The sequence below is a fragment of the Passer montanus genome, unplaced genomic scaffold (assembly GCF_014805655.1).
Source record: "Passer montanus isolate IOZ18808 unplaced genomic scaffold, ASM1480565v1 scaffold25, whole genome shotgun sequence".
In the NCBI taxonomy this organism is placed as follows: Eukaryota; Metazoa; Chordata; class Aves; order Passeriformes; family Passeridae; genus Passer; species Passer montanus.
Window position 1 is genome coordinate 3,546,190 of NW_024367149.1, and position 20,994 is coordinate 3,567,183.

Below are 20,994 nucleotides of genomic sequence, written 5' to 3' on the forward strand. Positions count from 1 at the left end.
ATCTACAAGCCTACACCAGACCTTTCATAACCATGGCACTTGAGCTAACCCTACCCTTGAAGAGCAGTGCACTTTAAACAGGACACAAGCTAATCAAGAAGTGGAGAAATGCTCCAAACCCCTGTTTTCCCTAACTCCAGCAATTACAGTGTTGCCATGTATCAGCTAACCTGTAGGAGAAAAACACAGTGGCTATAGTAAACATCACATGGTACAAACCCCAACCTCGGCTCACTTGTCCACACCTCCTCTCACCATCTGAGGGAAGATGTGATAAAACCAGCACATCCCACAGCCAAGGCAGGAAGAAATGTAGATCAGAGGAAGAAAAGCATTTTAATTCTCCATGTTTAATTTGTATGCAGGAGTGAGATGGAGACAGGAGGTGAGGTTGATGGTAGAAACAAAGAAAACACTCCTTGAACACCATTTGTCTGCTTCTGCCCTGTCCACTCCTAAAATGTCCCCAGCCCAGACCCTGGAGAAAAACCAGTAAACCAAAAAGATAAGCAGGTCTCATACATAGTTTGTTATAAACATAGACAGTGACTGAACAAAAAGTTACTACATTGTAGTTAACACCTACTCTGCCTGTAGAATCTGCTAGCTGAAATAAGAAACAAGAGGAAGGGAGACAAAAAAACTCCCAAATCCCCTATTTTTTACCATCATGCCTGTCTAGCTACAAGAGCTGGAGTCTTCTAAAATATCCTTAACAGACTGAAAAAGAAGTTCTATTTTTTGCCAAAATAAATCCTCTAATAGAGGGCAGTCTCTCATTTTCTTCATGGAAAATACATTAGCAGCTTACATATACACACATATTTGACCACTGGAATCTTTATGATCCTACCATGGGGATGGTAGACTTACTGGGGACTTGGTAAGTGAAAACTAAAGTCTTCACTTACATTTCTAAGCAAGATGGATCTATATGGCTGGCCAAGAGCAGAATTTGAGTGCAGAAACAATGAAATGAGCGTGGAGATTTAAAGTTAGCCTCTTGCTTCATGGCAAATAAAGCCTGTTGCTTTTAAAGCCTAAATACCCAGATCAGTACTTCACCAAGTAAAACTGAAACTCATCAAGAGAAGCTGAAACACTTTGACCCAATTCCATCTCCTCAAGATGTGCAAAAGCATCAGCAAGGTAAAACACAGATGCACCTTTAGGTAATCTCTACTGAGCTCAGGAATGGAAGGAAGTCAGCAACTACTGACAAATTCACACTCCAGAAGAGTGACCAGAGTCTGGATAAAAACCTCAAAAAAAGCATCTGTAACTCTGAAAAGGAGTTGATATGGACAGCCCAGAAGAAAAAGCAGTTTCAAACGATCAGCAATATTTATTAGTCACATTAGTGCAATCAACAACACAAATACCAAAATCTTCGCAATAACATCTTGAAGCTAACTGTGGGCACATTGGAATGGACAGCTTGTAAAAAGCTGTTATATATTTTAGAGCACAGGCAAAGGGATGGGTTTTTTACTTACCCAAAGGATCATGATGATCCTGGGCTACCAAATGCACTATGAGGAAGAAGAAGCTTTCTTTCCATAACAACTATATAAACTACAGAAGAGCTCTCGGACAAAAACATTGATTCAATAACAAATTTGAGGTATTACTCAGCAGGATGTTCAAAAACACAACCACACTCCCAGCTTAAGGAAGGTTTTAGTATACTAAAATAAATGCCTCATTGCTCAAGCTGACATTTGCTTTCTAAAACATTAACTTGCTATCCTACACACGTTGAGATGGTTTGAGAGCAGATTTTGGAGGCTGCAAAGCCAGTGTTTATCCAGTTTTATAATTTTACAAGCCATTTGATAGCAGAGCACCTTGCAGCCCTCACCTGGTTCAATTAACCACTGCACAATATGATCTCAACATTTCAGCCTAAGAACCCATTACTATCTGTACTGGCAAGCAATAGGAAGGAAAGAAACTTGTTTACAGTGGAAGTTAACAGTAGGTAGCCCCAGAGCTCAGAGGAGATGAAGAAGCTCAGAGATGTATTATGTAAAAATCAGAGGACACCTTCAAGGCATGTGGAGGAGATGCAGTGGCTAATCAATAGAGAGGTGAACTTGATGCTAGTGACAAAACACCTTACTCAGTAACACAGAAGAACTTCAAAGGAAAGAAATTAGGTGAAGAAAATATTTAACAGCAAACTGAGATAGCTCATAGCCCCTGGGAAAGTTATATACTAGAACTTCTTTGAAGAGGATGTTCCCTTTAAATACTAACACAAGATTAAAATTCCAAAAATAATCCCAGAAAATGTTTCAGTGGGAACACGTTGCTGTCGAACATTTTCCTAAAAACCTCTCTGCAATACAACTCAGCTGCTCTTATCTGACAGCACAATGTTGTCAAACAAGCAACACAACTTCTCACCACTTTAAGTGCCAATTAGTATTAATTATTTTTACGTGTTTCTAAAGTGGGAAGCAGCTGTTTCACAAGACTAGCAGAAGAACCAATGATTTACACGTTTATGAAACCTAAATGGAGAGGCTTGCATGTGTGTGCTTATATACAGGTATATACAGACACATAGGCAGGTAACATTTAAGAGGGGCAAAATCTTCTCCCAGACACAGAGAAATTGAAAACACTGCAGTAAAATTTAAACAAAAACTTAAATGACACATCATTAACACATAAAACCATCAAGCTATCTTCTACACAGAAAAGTAGTAGTTTTTACTGTGTATTATAATTCAGTAAAAAAACCAACTAGAATTAAATACTGTTTTCTTATTTGCATTTCCTGCAGGAATAACTCTGCTCCCTGTAGTAAGGGGATTTACCTAACAGAAAAGAAAAAGGCAGTATTTTATCAGAGAGCCCTGCTTTTTTTGAAGAAGCCTCAAATCAAGCAATTCACAAATCAAATTCTTCTTTAAAAACTGTGCCAAGATAGTCCATTTCTATTTAAGTAATTTATTTCTGATGTATTCACTTGTACCTGCTTACTTGAGCACAAAAAGAAAAAGATTTCTCTGTCAATCCTGGATAACAACTGGAAGAACAAATGAAATTCTTCTTCTGCTTCATATATAAATCAATACATTATTCTTTCTTCAGGACCATCTGTGTAGCACTGCTGAATTCATTAGGCTCTAAAGCCACAGGGGACCAGTACATCACAAATATGATCTCTTTTACTTCACAAGACACCTAAATTTCAGCAATTACTCAGGACAGAGCACAATAATTTTTGTTCTCAGCAATACCTCTGTAATCCCATTCAAGAGGGGGCAGGGTTATATTTAGGTACAACCGAATGCTTTTGACCTGTCAATATACCCCTTTTATTACTTTCCCTCATCCCATCCCAAATTAAATTCTTGATTTTGAACAGAGCTATAGAGCCAGAATCTTTTAAAATAAGATTTACCAACCACACAAAGTTGATAAAGAAACTGATGAAGCATGCTGAGCTGATGATTCTGACAATGCCAATTTTACTTTGGAAAGTTACTCTTTTCACAAACCTTATTAGAAAAGCAGCTTTATCAGTCCCAGGGTTATATGCTGCTTATCAAAGGATTCCGAAAAAAAGAAACTAAGGAAAAATGTGGGGAATAAATATAAAACACAATTCATGATCCTGAAATCTAAATAACCAGATAGATTATATAATTTAAATCTAAAAAAAAAATAACAACAACAAACAAACAGAAGGAGGAGTTGCTTGGAATGCACCTCACTTTAGAGCAGAGAAAACAGACTAGGAATTGCATTTAGCAATAGATCACTACAATACTTGAATAAATATATTATGATAAAACCAACAAAGTTTACTACAAGTAAGATTTCTTTAAGTTCAAAAGTTTTTGAGGTTTTAAGAAAAAGAATAATAGAAGACAGACATGAAGTAATGGAATGCTCCTAACGGATACTTCAAATGCTTCTGATGTGTGTCCTTGTAAATACTGAAGGAAACACACAGGATAATATTGACACAAATCAGCTGATGAAGACTGAGATAGGATTTCAAGGATCAGAAAAACTGGTTAAAAACTATTTCAGGAATCAGTATTATGTCTGTACTATGTAATAGAATGGCGAAGAAAAGGAAATTAAGTAACAGAGTTCACTGTGTCTCCAAAACTTTTCCAAAAGAGCTGAGATCAGAAATGGATCCCAGGTGTGCAACAGCAGCTTAGGAGAACTGGTCATTTGGTGCACTGTCATCACATCTTGAAGTTTCATAATGTTATGGCTTCAGCCAATTATGTTAATTGCTTGTCACATCACCATAGAAGAGAAACCAAGACTAAAACGGTTTAAGAAATAACATGATACACATCGGAACATTCTGGATTTGTATGTAACCTAATGCAAAGCAAGAACTACCCTTTTCCTTCCAGGAGCATATAAATTAAATTAGTTCAACTCTAGCTTCTTTTCTTCAGTCCTTCTTATCCCACCTTGCAATACTGCAATAAGAAAGTCCTAAAAACTAAGAAGCAGACCTAAGAATAGGAAACAGCTATGGCATTTTGCATTGTTTAATTTTAAGATTAGTAACCATAAGTTAGCTGAATAGTGTTAAATCTGCAATAACTTAAATTCACAAAAAGAAGCCAAATTTCACTCTTCATATCACTTTATTGATTCATCAGAAATTTAAAATGGGAGCACTTGTTTTTCTCTGACATAAGTTACTCATGACTGTCAAACTCCAGATACCAAAATTATGTCCACGTTTGGTTTTTTTTTCTCGTAAGTCTTTTCTTCTTCCTCCCATTCATCTATTAAATTAGCCATTGATCCTAATATATTCAGAACAGATAAACCTACAACAAAAAATAACTAAATAAAAATGGGAAAGAGGAGAGCCCTAAAGACAGCCTGTCTCTATAGGATTCAGAAAAAAGCCAGTGTACCTTAAGATGTTCGGATGTGAGAGTCTATTCATAAGTTGAACCTCTTTCAGCATGTTTGCTCTGTTGCTGTTCAGTGTGTTCATCTTCAAAGCCATTACCTGGTCTGAAGTTCTGTGCCTTACCTATTGGATAGAAGCAAAAAATGGTAAGGATATGAAATGAAAGAGTGAAGAACCAGGATTTTGTAGTGCAATGCAGAGGTCCTTCATGACAAAAGTGATCCATACACCAATTTCTGCAGTCTTTACCACAGAGATGACTTTCTATAAGCATACTATGCAAATGTGAAATGCCATTTTGATCTTCTCTTGCAACTCATGATGACAGAAAGCTTGAGAAGTTGAAAAAAACCCCAACTATCAGCTTCTTAGTACAAGTGAAGGAAGCCATCTGTTTGTACACAGAGAAAAAGTTTCCCACTCCAAGACCTATGAAACTTATTTTCATTCCACCCATATCCTTTTTTTCCCCCTGCAGTGGTTGCTGTCATAGTTCACAGAACGTGTTATACAAGGACCTGTCACTTACAGCTACAGGGCAGATTTTGGAGATACTCAGTGTTTACTTCTGAAAACAGACTGTGATCCAGCTTTGACATCCAGGGGACTGAAAGTATTCCTGCCAACCCCTGCTGCAAAGCAGAGAGGTTCCTGCACAGGAGATCACCTCACCCAGGTGTCAGTAGTGGCTGTACAGTGTCAGCAGGAAAAAGAGAATTTCTCTGGCAATTGCACAACAGCAGCACCTAGTTCAGTGTCACTTTCCCCAGCCAGAAATGCAGGGCTGTGGCCATTGCTAACTTGGTACTCAAACCAGTCCATCTGTCAAGTGCTATGTAGATGTGTGCTACTATTAGAAAGGAGCTGTCACAATAGTGAAAGGCTTGCCAAGCCTTTGAATTTCCTTGCAGTTGGGCATTCCCACACACATACTGGTAGTATTCATGGAAATCATGCTCCCATTTTCTTCCTACATCAGTACCTGCAGCTCATAAATAGAAAACATGTATTTCTCAAAACACTGAATTACCCCCATGGCAAATTCATTCATGTTATGGAGATTAGCTTAGGAAGGTCTGTGTTCCAGGAATTTAAGACTCATCAGCTTTCTAATTTAAAACTGAAATCAACATTATGATTTAGGTACATACAAACTACCTACATTCTAAACAACAGCAGCCTGTCTGCTTTTATTCCAGAAGACTGTTCATCTTTTCCAGTAAGAGGCCCCTTTAGCTGTGATATGTTAATTACAGAAAGAAAAACTGAATCCATGACAAGCAGATGCAAGAAGAAAATGGGGTATGGGTTTTGAAGGTAAGGCTCACTCCCTGGCAGTTCTGAGGCAGCAAGTGACACCCATTTTCAAGTTCTATTTGCACACCACTATCTGCAAGAAGAAGGGGCATGTTTCAGCTAAACATTCTCACCTAGACACAAGTTCAGCTAAACATTCTCATCTAGGCACAAAGCCCATGAATTCAGCACAGGGAGGAAAGGGTGTCATGTTTCAGGTGTGTGTCTGGTTTAACATTTCTAAGTTGCCTCTTCCCGTCCCAGTTTCAGGTATAGGGTAGCACTGGAAACATCCCAGGTGAGTGTGGTAAACAACATTGAGGCACTGAGTAGAAAAATAGCCCTCAGATGCTTTTCCTCCTGCTTCCCCCCCTGCTTATGTACATGAGCTCCTCAAATGCCTCACCTACAGTCACCCAGTAATCCCAGTGCAAGAAGGATCAGGGAAAGGGGGTGGAGAAGGATATAGAAAACAGCACTGAGTAGAAACCAACAGCAAGTTCACAAGCATGGGAACTCCTGCTTTCTGTGGTAATATTGGTTTTAAAATAAAACTGGTCAAACTACAGCTTTAATGTATTACAACAAGATAATCTAGAATCATTCTCAACACAACCTGTCTTGCCTGTTTGGCATGCTTATTGGTTTTAAGCAGGATGATTGCATGTTAAGTTGATGAGGTTTATTGTTACTTGCCAGGTTTCTTGTGTCAGTTGTGTTCTTTCATTAATTTTTAATTTTACCCAGCCAATTTGAATGAACAAACTAAGTTGGACAGGTCAATGTCTACCCTGACACTTTTAAAACATATTTTAGTTATACCTTAGTTTTACTAGAAGTAATACCTTAGGTGAGGGGAAAAAGTTTAAAATAGACTTAGCTTTCATAGACTTAGAAAACTTCAAAAATGTAAATTTAAATAAAGAAAAAAGGACTATGCTTTGAACCTATACACTGCAGCAGCTAAATCAACACACTTCCTCTGAGACAAAGGTTAGGAATCTTGGGTGTTGTGGCAGAGTAATTTGGGGTTTTTAGGGAACAGGAAAAAATATGAAGTAAGTTAATTCCTACAGTGAGAGATGCTCTCAACAATTTCCTCAGAAATGAGCTTTCCACCAACATAGAAGCTTCAAAGTCTGTCAAAAGGGAATGAATACAGGTAGAAGGTGATCAGGAACTCAGATGGAATGTGCTCTTAAAGAGTATTTGCCTTCTCATTAACTCTGCCAGCTACCTCTTAATTTCTTGCCCATTTCTATAATTCAATCAGTTTTGTGCCACAATTTCCTGCTCTTTTTCCTCAACTCTGAAGTAAAAGTAGAATTTATGGTAGGACCTTTCTCCTTGTTCAGACTGCTTTTCTTAAGCTAAGGAAACCTAAGAAAATAAGGTGGGTAACTTTTTGGGTCCCTATGTCTTGCATGCTTCCTGGATGTTCAGGTCTGATATGCAACAAGAAGAGGTCAACAACTGCTTCTCAAAGGTCTGACTGTCCACAGCACTAACTGCACATCCAGAAAAAACTGAGCTACTTTTACAAAGACAAAATTTTTCATCCTGTTTCAGGCTATCCTGCAGTCTTTCCCATCTTGACAGACTGAACAAGGTTTGGTGGCAAGGTCAGTAGGCTTTTCTTTTGTTTGTTTTATAAAATCACTTTTCCCATGCTTGGAAATTTCTCGAGTTTCTTACACTAGAAATACATAGTTTCTGTAAATACTAGTTACTAGAAATTCTCTGGTTTCTTATACTTACAATAGAGCAGCAGAGTCTGTCCAATTACCTGGTCTCTAAATAGTATCCAACATTGCACTATGCTTTGTTTCACTTAAAGGAACACAGTAAGGTAACACCAGCATTTTTATTTGAAGTTCTGTATATTCTTCTGACGTTGGAGGATGTATTCCTGCAAGATCTGACAGAACAGCAAAATTCCTAATCAAACCAAAGGAGAAGGGAAAAAAGGGACTCTTCCTCTCTCGCAGTTATCCTTTAAGCAAGGAGGAAGAAGCAGAACTGGAGGCGAGAGGGCATCTTTCTCAAGAGGACAATGCTCAATATTATGAATAAAATCAACTACCAATTTATAAATTATGGAGCACAATGCTAATCACCTGGAACACACCTAAGATTAACCATGTTCTCTCCTCTGAAGCACAACTGACAGCATTTCTATGGCAAGAACAAATTGACAACAAGGAAATGACAGGTTCTGTCTTCAAGGTCTCAGCCAAACTGAATTATCAACATGGAAGGAGCTGTCAGCTCTGCCCTCCATCCCTATTTACCCATCAGCCATACCCTAGACAAAATTTGTGTCTATGATGGCATGGCATGCCAAAGCCCTGCAAACTAGTTTTAATCCTTCTTCTCCTTTCAGGCCACCTCTGTTCCATAAAAGCATGGAAGTCATGTTTCAACCACCTGACTCCAGAAGGAAAATGAGTAAATATTTTGGCAATACTGCTGGTCCAATTTAACATTTGTTTACAAGGCAGTTTGCCTCAGGCATATGCCTGTCTACTCAACATAAACAGGGATTCACTCATGCAATTCAAACCTCTCACCGATGCAACTTGCAGGCTGCTGTGAAGCTTTTAAAGCTGTTGACATTATTATTAATTATGGCCCCTTGCATATCAGACCAAATAACCTTTCAGCAATGTCTGGATCATGGCATCTCTGCTTAGAAACATTCTGACAATCCTACAGCTGCTTTGCACGCGCTTCCAGCTTCTCAGTCTGCTTACCTGTGTGTGTGACTCCATCTCCAAGGTCACAGTAACCAGATATTGCCTCCCTGTTTTATTGCTGACAGGCAGTTAAACTGTCCCTTTGCACTCTGATTCTCCTAGGATCAAAGCACTTTGGACATTGACCTGGCTGTGGTTACCTGTGTGGCTCCGCTCACATCAGACCATGTTCTGATCCTTACCTTTCTTCAGAAGAAAGTGGGAAGTAGAGGAAGTCATGGATACAGGTAAAGAAATAGTGATGCATTTAAAGGAAATCTCATAATAGTGATTCAGCAGGGCTCATATTCCAGAGAAGTAGTCACTATGTAAAGTTCATGAAGATTATCATGCAAAAATTGGTGGGTTTAATGTTCAGCTTGCTGCTTAGATGTAAAGTTCTTTATTGTTAAAAAAATTAAATATAATTTAGATTATTATTTATCTATTACATCATACACGTCTGTCAGGGTTCTCTGAAAATCCAAACATTTATATTACTTCCACTTTCTGCTGGACTGAAGGGGAGGTATTTTTAAGCAATAGCTGAAATCTAGCCTGATTTCATCTTTCACAAGGCCTTTTTGATCTGTATTCACTGTACCTTTCCAGGTGGCCCTGGAATAAACATCTGAAGAACATTTCCTAATACTGATATTGTAAATCTGCCAACACAGCTTTCAGCTGTGCTCCTAGTTTTTCATTGCATTTTCATTATTTTCCAAATCATCATTATATAGCTGGAAGTATTTTGTCATAGTTCTCTTCCAAACTTCATTTAACAGCTTTCCAGTTTTTCCTTACCTTCCCCTCCTTCTGGCATCCAGCCTCACTGCTTAAATACATTTACAGATCTTTACTTATACAGCCTACTCCATGAAATCATGTTGCTGCTTTAGCACACACACCAATTTTTTGTTCAATCTTTTACACACCTTGGTCTCCATGTGGCCATTTCACCTTCACCTTTGCTGCCATGCATCCAATCACCATTTTGAAAGCATTCCCTTCTGGTCCAAATATTTCACCTTACATGAGTTTGCTTCTCCATCTTCATTTGATTTACAAGAATTTTCTCTTTGATGACAAGAGATTAAGACATTCCCCTAGCTACCAATCTAGGCCATTTACACTAAATGTTTTACAGTTTAATTTTAATTGAGTTAACAATAAAGCTTGTGGGGCACGTGAGATGATAGAAGTAATCACTGTTAGAGAGAAAAGAGTTCCTCATGAGAGTGCCTACCAAATGACAGGAAAAAAGTCTTTCACAGGGAAGCAGACCAGCAATTTGGCTCTGATACAAAACTTCTCTCAAACACAGACTACTTCCTTGCTGTGACAGCACAAGAAATATTTTTAAAAAACATAGGGTCAGCTGTATTTTATCAAGTCTCACAGCCAAGCCACCAAGTCATCACACTTACAGGGACATATTCATGCCTCGAGGACGAATGTGTTAGAAGAATGCCTTAACTCTGTGGCTGATTGAAAAAAGCTCCCTTCAGCAAAGATAAACCTGTTCTTCAGCTCAGATCACAGTGCTTCTAAGTCTGTAATCTGAAATGTTTTTCCTAACATTAAAAGGTGCCCACTGTCAGATACGCATAGCAGTGATGCCTGTACCAAAGCAAAACTTCCATATCACTAGGAAAATTTGCAATGACAAATAGAAGCTGAAATAAATACACCAGTTCAGATGATAGTAGGCTGCTGAGTTGATGCCAGAGAGTCAGATGGGTTGTGGCTGTTTTCAGAGCAGCAATACAGAATGTCACTATACTACAACTTCTTGTAGCAAGAAGAGAGACATGCCAAATGTAACAAAACTTTGCCAAACAAAACTAGTCAGCATGTGTTACAAGAGCTTTAGCACAGGTTCAGAAGATCTGCAGAAACTAGGCACAAAATAAACCCCAGAACCTTTCAAAAGTCTGGCAGTAATTGTGATTCCACTAATTTCTAATACTAAAATGACTTGAGAGAAATACACAGAAAAAGCTGGAGTCTTTACATTTTCCCTTTAGTACAAAAGATCAGTATTAGTCAAACAAAGGTCCTAATTTGATAACTTTAGTAACTTCTAGCACCACCAATTCAGCAAAGAAATAGGTTCAATTACTAGAGATTATTCCACACCTACGATCAAATTATCCATTTTTTTTCCAAACTAAAGTGAATTTCTAATCAGTAATACAGCAGTACAATTGATACTTTGTAAATCCACTTGTGTGCCATAAAACCCTAAATTTTTCTTTTGTATTTTGTTTTTCTTCATTGCCTGCTGTAATCTAGAACCAGGGCCCAAAAATAGAGCACCCTTTTATTTTAAACAAACCATTTATTGATAGGAATCTGTGCACATATCTCTGCCTCTGCCATTAACTTGATCTCCATCAAGCCATAAAGGCAAAAAGAGACTACAGTCTTATTTAGAGAGAAAGCACAAATTCATCAGAGGACTATTGTTTCACAGTTTGAGATGAGAAATAAACAGGCACAGCCCAGGGTGGGGAAGTTGACTGATTTTGTAGCCAGTTAGCAGAATGTAACCATATAAACTCTCCTCTGCAATCCAGGACATGGAACACAGACGCTGGGAGAGCATTGCTTTACCACAACCTCAGTAAACAGCTCAGCCATGTACTTTATACCCGAGTAATATTATAGTCAGGAAAGAGAAAGAAATAATGAGTTTGAAGTTCATAACTGAGAGCTTATTCCTCATTTTCAATATTAGCTGTCCTCAGCTCACTGAGCAGCCCTGAGCATGCTACTCACTTTCTTTTGTTACCTAACTGGTCTATAAAATTGAGGTGATATTATCTACCTGCCAGAAAACTGGAAGCTTGACATCTGCAAATGACTGCTGTAACATCCAAGGATAATATATAATCAGGTACTGTATCTGTGTTCCTATTTTTCCATTTAATTTTTAATACTTATGGTTAAATATTTCCCATGTTACTATGGGTTTATCCTGTATAAAAGATAATGATACTTACATAATCTGCACATGTTTTTGAAGAAATCAATACTTTGGACTGAGTTTTCCTGACACAAATTGTATCTTCTAACTTTTATAGTGTATGAACGGTTTAGCAGTGAGCACACCGTCCCCCCACTACACCAATACTCTCCTCATTGGTATTCAAACACATTTGTGGGGTTTCTTTTCAAAACTGTATGGGAGCCTTGACAGAAAGTTCTGTTTGAGGCAGAAATAATTTCCTTAGATTTCCTTTATAAATCTTTCAAATAAAAATGAGTAAGGAAGTCTGTCTCACCTTTCAGAACAGAGCCCACTGACATACAACTACTGCTATTATAATCACAGCACTTAGAACTTGATCATAACCACACATAAAAAGAGAGCAGGGAGCAGGAAGAAGCCACATTTTGCTTACTTGAAGATACTTCAGCTTTTATAAATTGATACAGTTAATAACTTTCAGGTTACAGTCAAAACCAAAAATTCTAAGTAATTTCTTGTTATTTAAGCCTTCATTAAACTGCTGTTCTTGAGAGCTAGATTTTTACACAAGTAGCTAATTAAATATGCCATGCAATTTCTTATGTCTCCTCATGGCCTGTAAAGGCTAGGAAGCTCAGGAATTGGATTTGCAGGACTTAACTGCAGGCAGCTGATGTGAACATTACAAAGCAGCAGCAGTGAGTCAGTGTGAGACACCGTCAGCTCCGGATTAGTTAACAAAGCAACGCTGTCTCGGTATCGATCCCTCCAGCGGATGTTCCAGGCTCTGTCCTCTCCTCAACCCCAAATGCCACCAGACCATCGCACAGAGGGTGCCCACCTTGCAGAGCTGCTATCTGTGCAAAGGGCCCTGCAGCCACCCCAGAGCAGCCCCAGGCTGTGCCAGCCTCAGTGAGGCTCAGCAGCTGCGGTGACTCCCAGGCACAGGGAGCACGTGGATGGGGGAAGCTGTTCCTAGAGTTTGGATATGGCCTCGGCATCTATCGGGAAGAAGCTTTGGATTGCTTGCATAAGAATACCAACAACTGCAGAAGGAAAGATTAAAAGAAGCCCTGTCCTACAGGCTCCTTTCTCTAATCCCTTCCAATGGCTGCTAGGGAGCTATGGAGAAGCATTCCCTATGGATCTGAGACTGTAAGCATCTCTATTTTGTTAGTGCCATCAATAGTAATTTGCAGTTCTCATTTTTACATTTCATAGTAGGCAGTAACACATATGCATTTGTATGCATTAACATCACAGACACTCCCCAGGCACAAGCAGTGAAATCCATCACTGAAATGTATTTAACTGTCCCCTGCTGCCAGTCCCAGTAAATAGGAGTCCAGGGAGGTGCCTCAGAGGTGTCTCCCAAAGCTTTTAAGTGATGCACTCTTGTTCTCTAGGCGCAGTCATGTTAATACTGGACATATGCCAGCACAGTTATTTGAAGAACAGTAAATCAGCACCTGTCTCTCAGTATCAGCTATGAATGAGCTTACACAAATGTGCATGTTTGCCAGCTGGCAAAACACAGAAAATCCCAGAGCTGCCAACCCAGCACATCTCCATCCAGAAGAGAAAACTAAACAGATCTCATTTAACCGTGCTTGAGAAATTATTATGGAAAACAAGACAAAAAAGCACACAAACATTTCGGTGCCAAGGGAATCTTGCCACCTGTTCTGCCCTGGGAAAACTGCACAATGATACCCAGATTGGCATTTTTCCGACAGGAGGAAATCAAAGGCCCAAAGGACTCTGAACTACAGCAGTCACTGTGCTAAACACAAAATCCAAATGGGGGTTATCTCCTATTGCAAGGTACTTGTTACAGTATCAGTGTCTTTCTTACTGTTGACAGAATTTGTGAGCGTTCTGTTTGTGAGGACAACAAAGACTTACCTCGGACATTTCAGGTATCAGCTCTTCAGCAAGGCTGAGGAGAGGCCAGGTTTTCAAAACAGGTGAAAAATACATTTCAAAAATGGACAATTTTACTTAAACTACTTTTTTTTAGGGTAGTTCTATCATAATTTCTAAATAATTTCTTTCTTTCTTTCTTTCTTCAACAGAGAAGCTGTCTGACACCATCAGAGAAAGTGAAACATAGTGTAAGAACTGTTTCACCCTGTTTTAATTTGTGTTACTCAGTAGAGTTCTAGACTTGACAGTAGTGATGCCAAGCAGGACTGTAGGAAGCAGTATTATGGAAGCATAGTTTTGGAAATTTTCTTAAAATATTTCAACACCACTACAAAAGACAAGGCTTCAATTAAACCTGCAGCCTGGTTCTCCTTCAATCCCAGTGCTTCCTCAGCTGATGTTTTAAGATGATTATAACATTCATATCTTAAGACTTCTACCCAGAAAATAAATTAATAAAAAACCAGAACTTGTTTCAGATAGCAAATATGAGTTAGCACTCCATCCTACACTGTATTTCAAAGCATTTTTAATTCTGCTAAAAGTAAGAGTGATCTACACTTCAGATATATGCAAATGTCATTAAAATTCAGAATTGCTAAGTGGGGAGGAAGTGAGTATTTTGCCCCGATGGTGCAATCCATAAAGACTAACAAAACAGATGAGGTTTTTAATTCCTATATTAATGATCTGTTGGAGCACAGCCTATTTATTACTACTTCTCTCTGTAGCCTATGGCCTATAAAAGCATTTGCTAATTAAGTGACAAGGACTAGGATGACAGCAGTTTGGCACCTCAATAGCCAAAAAAAAAAACCAAAACATTAGCAAGAGGAAGACAACTGTCTGGTCAAGTGGTTACCATACAAACTATCTTAGCAGTTGGAAGAAGGGCTCCAAAGGACTGATACTTCACACATCAGTGTGAGAAAAATCAAACTCACAAGAGTTCTGCATTTATCCCTCAGTTCCACAATGGCCCTTCTTCCTACTCCTGACAAGAACCAGATAGAAAGAAACAGATTAGAATCACCTCTCTAATAAAACCCCAGAGTTTGAAGTGAAGTTTCAGAGTTATTCCAGCCTCCTTGGCTAGATTACATAATACAGTGACTGTATTCCCAAACAATCAGTAGCTTGTTTTAACATTGTAACTTCACAGGAGAGACCTTTAGCCTCCAATACCTTACTTCTGTCACCTTGAGCAAGGTAAGTTTCTTTTACTCATCAAAAGGAAAAGATTTGCAGCTTGAAATTCAATCCTATAAAAAAATTAGGCCAAAAGGTGTATATGGACAAGAAGAGCTGCTGTCTGTTTTTCTAACTGGCATCATATCACACAGGAAGGGCAGGGACAAGAGCAATGGCTCTACACCTGAGAGAGGAAAGATAGGCCTTGGTCAAATGGGTGTCACTTTTCAGTCACAGAGCATATTCCCCATGCCTAAAAGATCAAATATTATATCTGCAAAACCAAAATATAGGATAATCCACTTACTGATTCCCTACTCCTTTTCTACCACTATTTTCATAAGCAGATCTTAAAGTATCTCATTTCACCTGATGTGGCTACAGCAGTTTCAAGAGGAAAAAAACCCCACACATCAGTTTAAAAAAAAAAATCCTATTGTCTAGACTATGACTTTCCAAATTTGGTGGTATTATACTGCTGAAAGGTAAAACTTCCTCAACACTTTACCAAACTTAAAGAACATTCAAAAAAAAATAACAAAGATGGCCACAAATATCTCTAATAAAGCAACAAGAAGGAGAAAATTTTTGGTTGGTAAGGCACATCCCACAGACTTTTTTAAAATAAGTACAATTCTTATTACAGCTTTTAGCCATTGGACTTTTTCATGCCTTTCTCATTGCACTTCAGAGCACCTTCAAATAACTATTTCCTTATTGTAAGTCTGTTTATGCACTGTAATGACAACTTTTATACAGCAAACACATTAAGACTGAAGTCATCCACTGAATCACTTCTCTGGTTATTAAACCAAGTTTTATTGTTTCTTTGTCCTCATGTGTTAACATCAAGTTAACAACTTGTGCTCTCCAACTTTTCTAAAGTCAAATATCCAACGCTGAAAAAGTATTTAAAGCCTTAAACCTGAAAGCTGATACTTAATAGAATAATTCCAATGAAGTATCTTTTAAGCCTATCAAATAGTATCACAAATATCATGGATACTGTGTGATCTGAGCTCTAATGTTTTACAAAGTTTTTGAAAAACACTTACGTGTACAGACACTTACATTTAGGCCTCTGATCAGGCTGCTAATTCCAGAGGCAAATAAGATCCTTTCTCAGTACAAACCTTTCACCAAATGTTCAAAAGAACACATGACAAAGTGAGAGTATTTTGAAACTGAAGCCATAAGGACAAAGAAAATTTCACTGGAAATCTCAAATTTTTCTATTATCAATGCTGCTCTCTGACTACTTTTAACCTGAATACCAGAAAATCTTCATGTTATGCAGAAAGACGGTTTTGTTGGGTTTCAAATTTCTAAATTGACAGTGTTATTATTTTGTTCCTTAAGACAAAGTGACAATCATTGTAGATAGAGAAGGTAAGAGGAAAGCATTTATCAATGATGGAAAGCAATTCCTCCAGATGCTTTCTCAATTCCCCAGTAAATTTGTACCATCCCTTCTCCAGGAGCTTCTCCCCTTCCAGCTCAAGCAGGTGAAGGGCCATCCTGCAAAGACCAGCAATAATGCACCTACTCACATTAGATTTAAAACACTTTGACAGTTCAAATACTGCAGTCCCTGTTTATCTGATAAAACCTAAGTTAATAAAGATTCCAGTCCAGGAAAATGTTGTCTGCAAACTCTGACACTGTTTCCAACACCTTCTGCAGTGGGATTTTCCTGAGCATGGGCTGAAAACCAAGCAGCAGATCCCTTGCCTTTTTTCCTGTACCTTTTCCATGTCCTTTTTGTAGTCATATTCTCCTTTTAATATGAACTGGCATTCCCTTCCTTGCATGCTCATTTTTATAACTTCTCAAATATCCACTTCCCTCCTTCCACACACTCACAGACATGTTACTCTTCTGACTAAATGCCACAAGAAAATAGAAACCTCTGTCAGTAATGAGTTGCTAGTAGAGTCAATAAGCAAATAGGAAGGACCAGCTGTAGAAACAACTCAAACTGGGAGGTTCAATCTATAAAAGGATAATTTAAAAATAATAAATTATAGCCTAGAAACACCAAAGGAGGCTGTAGAATCTTTTATGATGGAAGTTTAAAGGACAAGCCAAAAGAAGCTGCAAAGAACAGAGCAGAAATACTTATGCCTGGCTTAGCTAAGGACACTGTAGTAATTCTCATAGCATCCCTGCCTAGATTAATTTTCAATTTAGGTTATAAGATTGATTAAGCAAAATGTATCCACATTCTGCAATAGCAATATACGTAGACTTCTGTAAGGCATCTGACTCCATGCCACAACTGACTACAACATGTTACAGCTGGCCAGGCACAGCTGAAGATAGAGTTGGACATGACAAAGCAGGGTAAGACAGGGGAGTCTCCCCAGGGAGCTTCCCGAGGAACCAAGCAAGGTCTCCTCTACCTCAATGTTCTGCATTGCCTTGGTTATAAGATTGATTAAGCAAAATGTATCCACATTTTGCAATAGCAATATATGTAGACTTCTGTAAGGCATCTGACTCCATGCCACAACTGACTACAACATGTCACAGCTGGCCAGGCACAGCTGAAGATAGACTTGGACATGACAAAGCAGGGTAAAACAGGGGACTCTCCCCAGGGAGCTTCCTGAGGAACCAAGCACGGTCTCCTCTACCTCCTGATGGAAGCTGCCACTCAGAACAATCTGAAACTTTTACGTTTGGACCATTACCCTGTTCAAGTTACTTCACTAACTAGTGAAGGCCACTTCATATCTTAAATCTATCTGAGCAAAAATCAACATATCCAAGTGAAAACCTTCATTGTAAACAAGGATTGAAGGCTACAGAACAGGAGGTCCACACCCATTAAACATAAGGTACTGATGTGCCATGATAGCAACAAGTGATGTGCATTATAAGAGTGTGACACAAAGCTGAAGGATGGTTTTTACATGCTATTATTGAGAAAACTAGGGTATTGTCTTTGAGATCTCCAATTCAGAAATTAATTTAAAAAACAGCACATATACCTGTGCTGTATGCAGTGTCAATATATGCTCTAGACAAAGTTCCAGTTACTGGTAAAATTCAAAGATGTGACAGTGCATGTAGATGACCCAGTAACTCTTCCAAGCCTTAACTGCTGTTTGAGAAGTTCATAATGCCTTTATTTTTAGCTATAGAGTTCAACTATGAGACATTAAAGGCAAAGTATAACATGAAACAGATATTCATACCCATCAAGACAGATACGCTTTTTTTCGGTCAAGAGACCTCTCACAACTTTTCAGTCTGAAATCTCATGGGTTAATCCCTCACTCTACTGTTCTGTTCCCACTCTGCACTGTTATTCTAGTTAAGCCACGTCAAACCTAGGTCAGAGGCAACAGAAGAAAGCGACATTAAACACTTCTGCACTTGACTCCTCAAGGCCTGCAAAATTACAGACAAACACAGAGAGAAATGTTAATCTGAATGGCAACGCAGTCATAAAGTACAAAAAAACCCAAAACTTCCCAGTGAGTCACTTTGGGAAAGCCAGATCAGTAATATCTCTTCAACCTCCCACAGCCTAGAACAAGATGTTCCAGAGATCAAGCCCACCACCACGACAATGTGCCCATGACACACAGTATCATAAATGATACACTATCTAGTATTATTTATTATTTGTATATTTAGAGGTGACAGAATTACCAGTCTTATCCTAAGTGCATTAGAAGTACTTGATAAAAGGAATTATATATGTGTTCTTCACAGTACCTGTGAGCACAACTCCAACCTCGTTTCTCCTTTCACATTACACAGTTTGATGCTGCTTATCTCTAAACACCCTGAAGACATTAAATAAATACTAGAAACAGGATCCTAGCCCCAGGTACAAGGTACGTATTTGGACAGGCACACCTTTCCTGATCAGTCAGCACTTTCAAAAGTCAGAGAACATTAATTTGACCACACAAATAAAGACTAACAACTAATTAATGAATTGGGGACCATCACTCCAGGGTATTCAAATAGGAGGCCTCACAGTACTAGCACATACAGCACAAACACCTTGAGGATACTGATCCTTTTGCACCCACCACCCATCTTGTTAAGACATCCAAAAGTATAATGCCCTCTCTTTGTATTTATACCTGGCCTTGTACAGTTCCATATTGGATCAATGATTCCTGTTTTCATGTGTACACAAATAATAAACTGCAAAAAAGTCCATTTTTAATACTGGAATGTCACAAGTATTTCCAGTCTCTCTCAAAAGTTCACCTACAGAATGCAGAGACAAAAAGAACACCTGAAGCAAATTCACAGCAACTCAAATACTTAGTACTGAACCTGAAGGTAAATGAGAACAGAAGATCATCCTGAATTTTAGTCTGACTGCTGTTCCAAAACACACATTTTATAATTAATAGTAACTATTTCCTAATGCAATACTTCATTTCAGTATAATTAATATTTCTCCCCCAATTCCTTACAGCTTCATTAGCTGGTTTTCCCAACTAGCAGTTTAAGGGTTTGGGATCATGGCTGTTCATTTATACAAACAGTCTCTGCCCAGCTTGATCTTAAAAACAAACTTTAGGGTGCAGCACTTGCCATTGAAATTTAGAACAGGCATTAGTCAATCAGCTGCTTCAAACTAGATTGCTGATATTTTGACAAAGTTCAGTTTTTCTACACTAGTTTCCATAACATCTGGTATTCAGTTGAACATGAATTCAAAGTGTTATAGTGATGGCTAACAAAATCAAAACACTAGTTTAATACTCTGAACAAATAACTGATTTTAATATGTTTGTTAAAAAAGGTGCATTAGAAATGTTAAAAGACCATTCACAGCATATCTGACTATTAACATACACATCTGAGCTGTAACATACTCTTATTCACAAGATAAGAGAAAGCAATCTCTATCCACCACAATAGACTATGTTTTAAAATAATTTTCTCCAGAAAAGGATAGAGGGGAAGAAATCATTGAAAAAAATTGTTAGCTACATAGCAAAACAAAAATCTCAAACCCTTAAAATAGTCCAAGCATTCTTGGCTAAATCGCTTGAGTGAATCCAAAGTATGATACAAAACAACAGACAAATACATGACTGAAAAAACTCTGGAGACGAGGTGGGTTTTGAGACACCTTTGATCATTTAAAGGGAAGGCTTCATTGCTCTTGTAAAATTACTTACACAGTAAGTTTAGACCTATCCTGGATTTTTCTCAACTTCAGTCATTTAGCTGTGAGCCTGCAGATCAGACTGAAATTTAACTGTGTCAAGCCACGAGGCTCTCTTTACTGGAAGCACATCAAGGTTCTCACATGAAATCTGATCATCAGCACAGCAGGATTAATGACAGAGGTGGTCAGGCTGATAAAGCAGCAGAACAGAAACCTGCTTAAATGAGTTTGGAACTGCACCTACGATGAAGTTGTAATGCATCCTCACCCCTTCGTGCCAGAACTGCAGAGCTCTGCTGATGCAAAAGAAAAGAGTTTATCACTCAGTCTCTGCCTGCAGGGAGACTGGTTGTTTCTGTGAAAACAGACACCAGATACTCAGACTACCACCATCACTCCCACAGGAATGCCACCAACTCCATCCAACACCTTGGGATGTCTACTTTAGCTCACTGCAAAGGAGAATAGCAGGGGAAGGTTTTTAAAGAATTAGAGGATTTTTTATGTACATAAAAATAAACTGGGTATCAGGGATTTCTCTCAAGCAACAAATTATCAAATTAATCGCTTACTATGAAGGCTGGAAATTATTTTTTACTTTTAGCTACCTTTTCCCCTCCACCTGAATTCTGAAATTCTCACAAGTAACCGAGGTCTGTTATTTCCTAGTTATTTAGACACGACCCAAGTCTATTGGTACCTTTATATATGGCACAGCAGCTTCACCATAGAAGTTGTAACAATGCATTCCAGTAAGATACAGAACTTTAAAACATTTAACATTAGAAAATATCTCCACACAAAACTAGTTGCT

At 38.4% G+C, this 20,994-nt stretch overlaps 1 protein-coding gene across 4 annotated transcripts in view; it reads right to left on the reverse strand.

The window, feature by feature from the left end:
• The window catches only part of TESK2 (testis associated actin remodelling kinase 2), a 103,696-nt gene that overhangs the window by 44,244 nt on the left and 38,458 nt on the right, over nucleotides 1-20,994 (reverse strand). For 2 of the 4 annotated variants that reach the window (XM_039711404.1, XM_039711403.1), the window contains exon 3: nucleotides 4,911-5,032. The exons of the other annotated variants lie outside the window; for them this stretch is intronic. In XM_039711404.1, coding sequence (XP_039567338.1) covers nucleotides 4,911-5,032 — 122 coding nt within the window. The remainder of the gene's footprint in view (nucleotides 1-4,910; nucleotides 5,033-20,994) is intronic. 4 annotated transcript variants of the gene reach the window in all.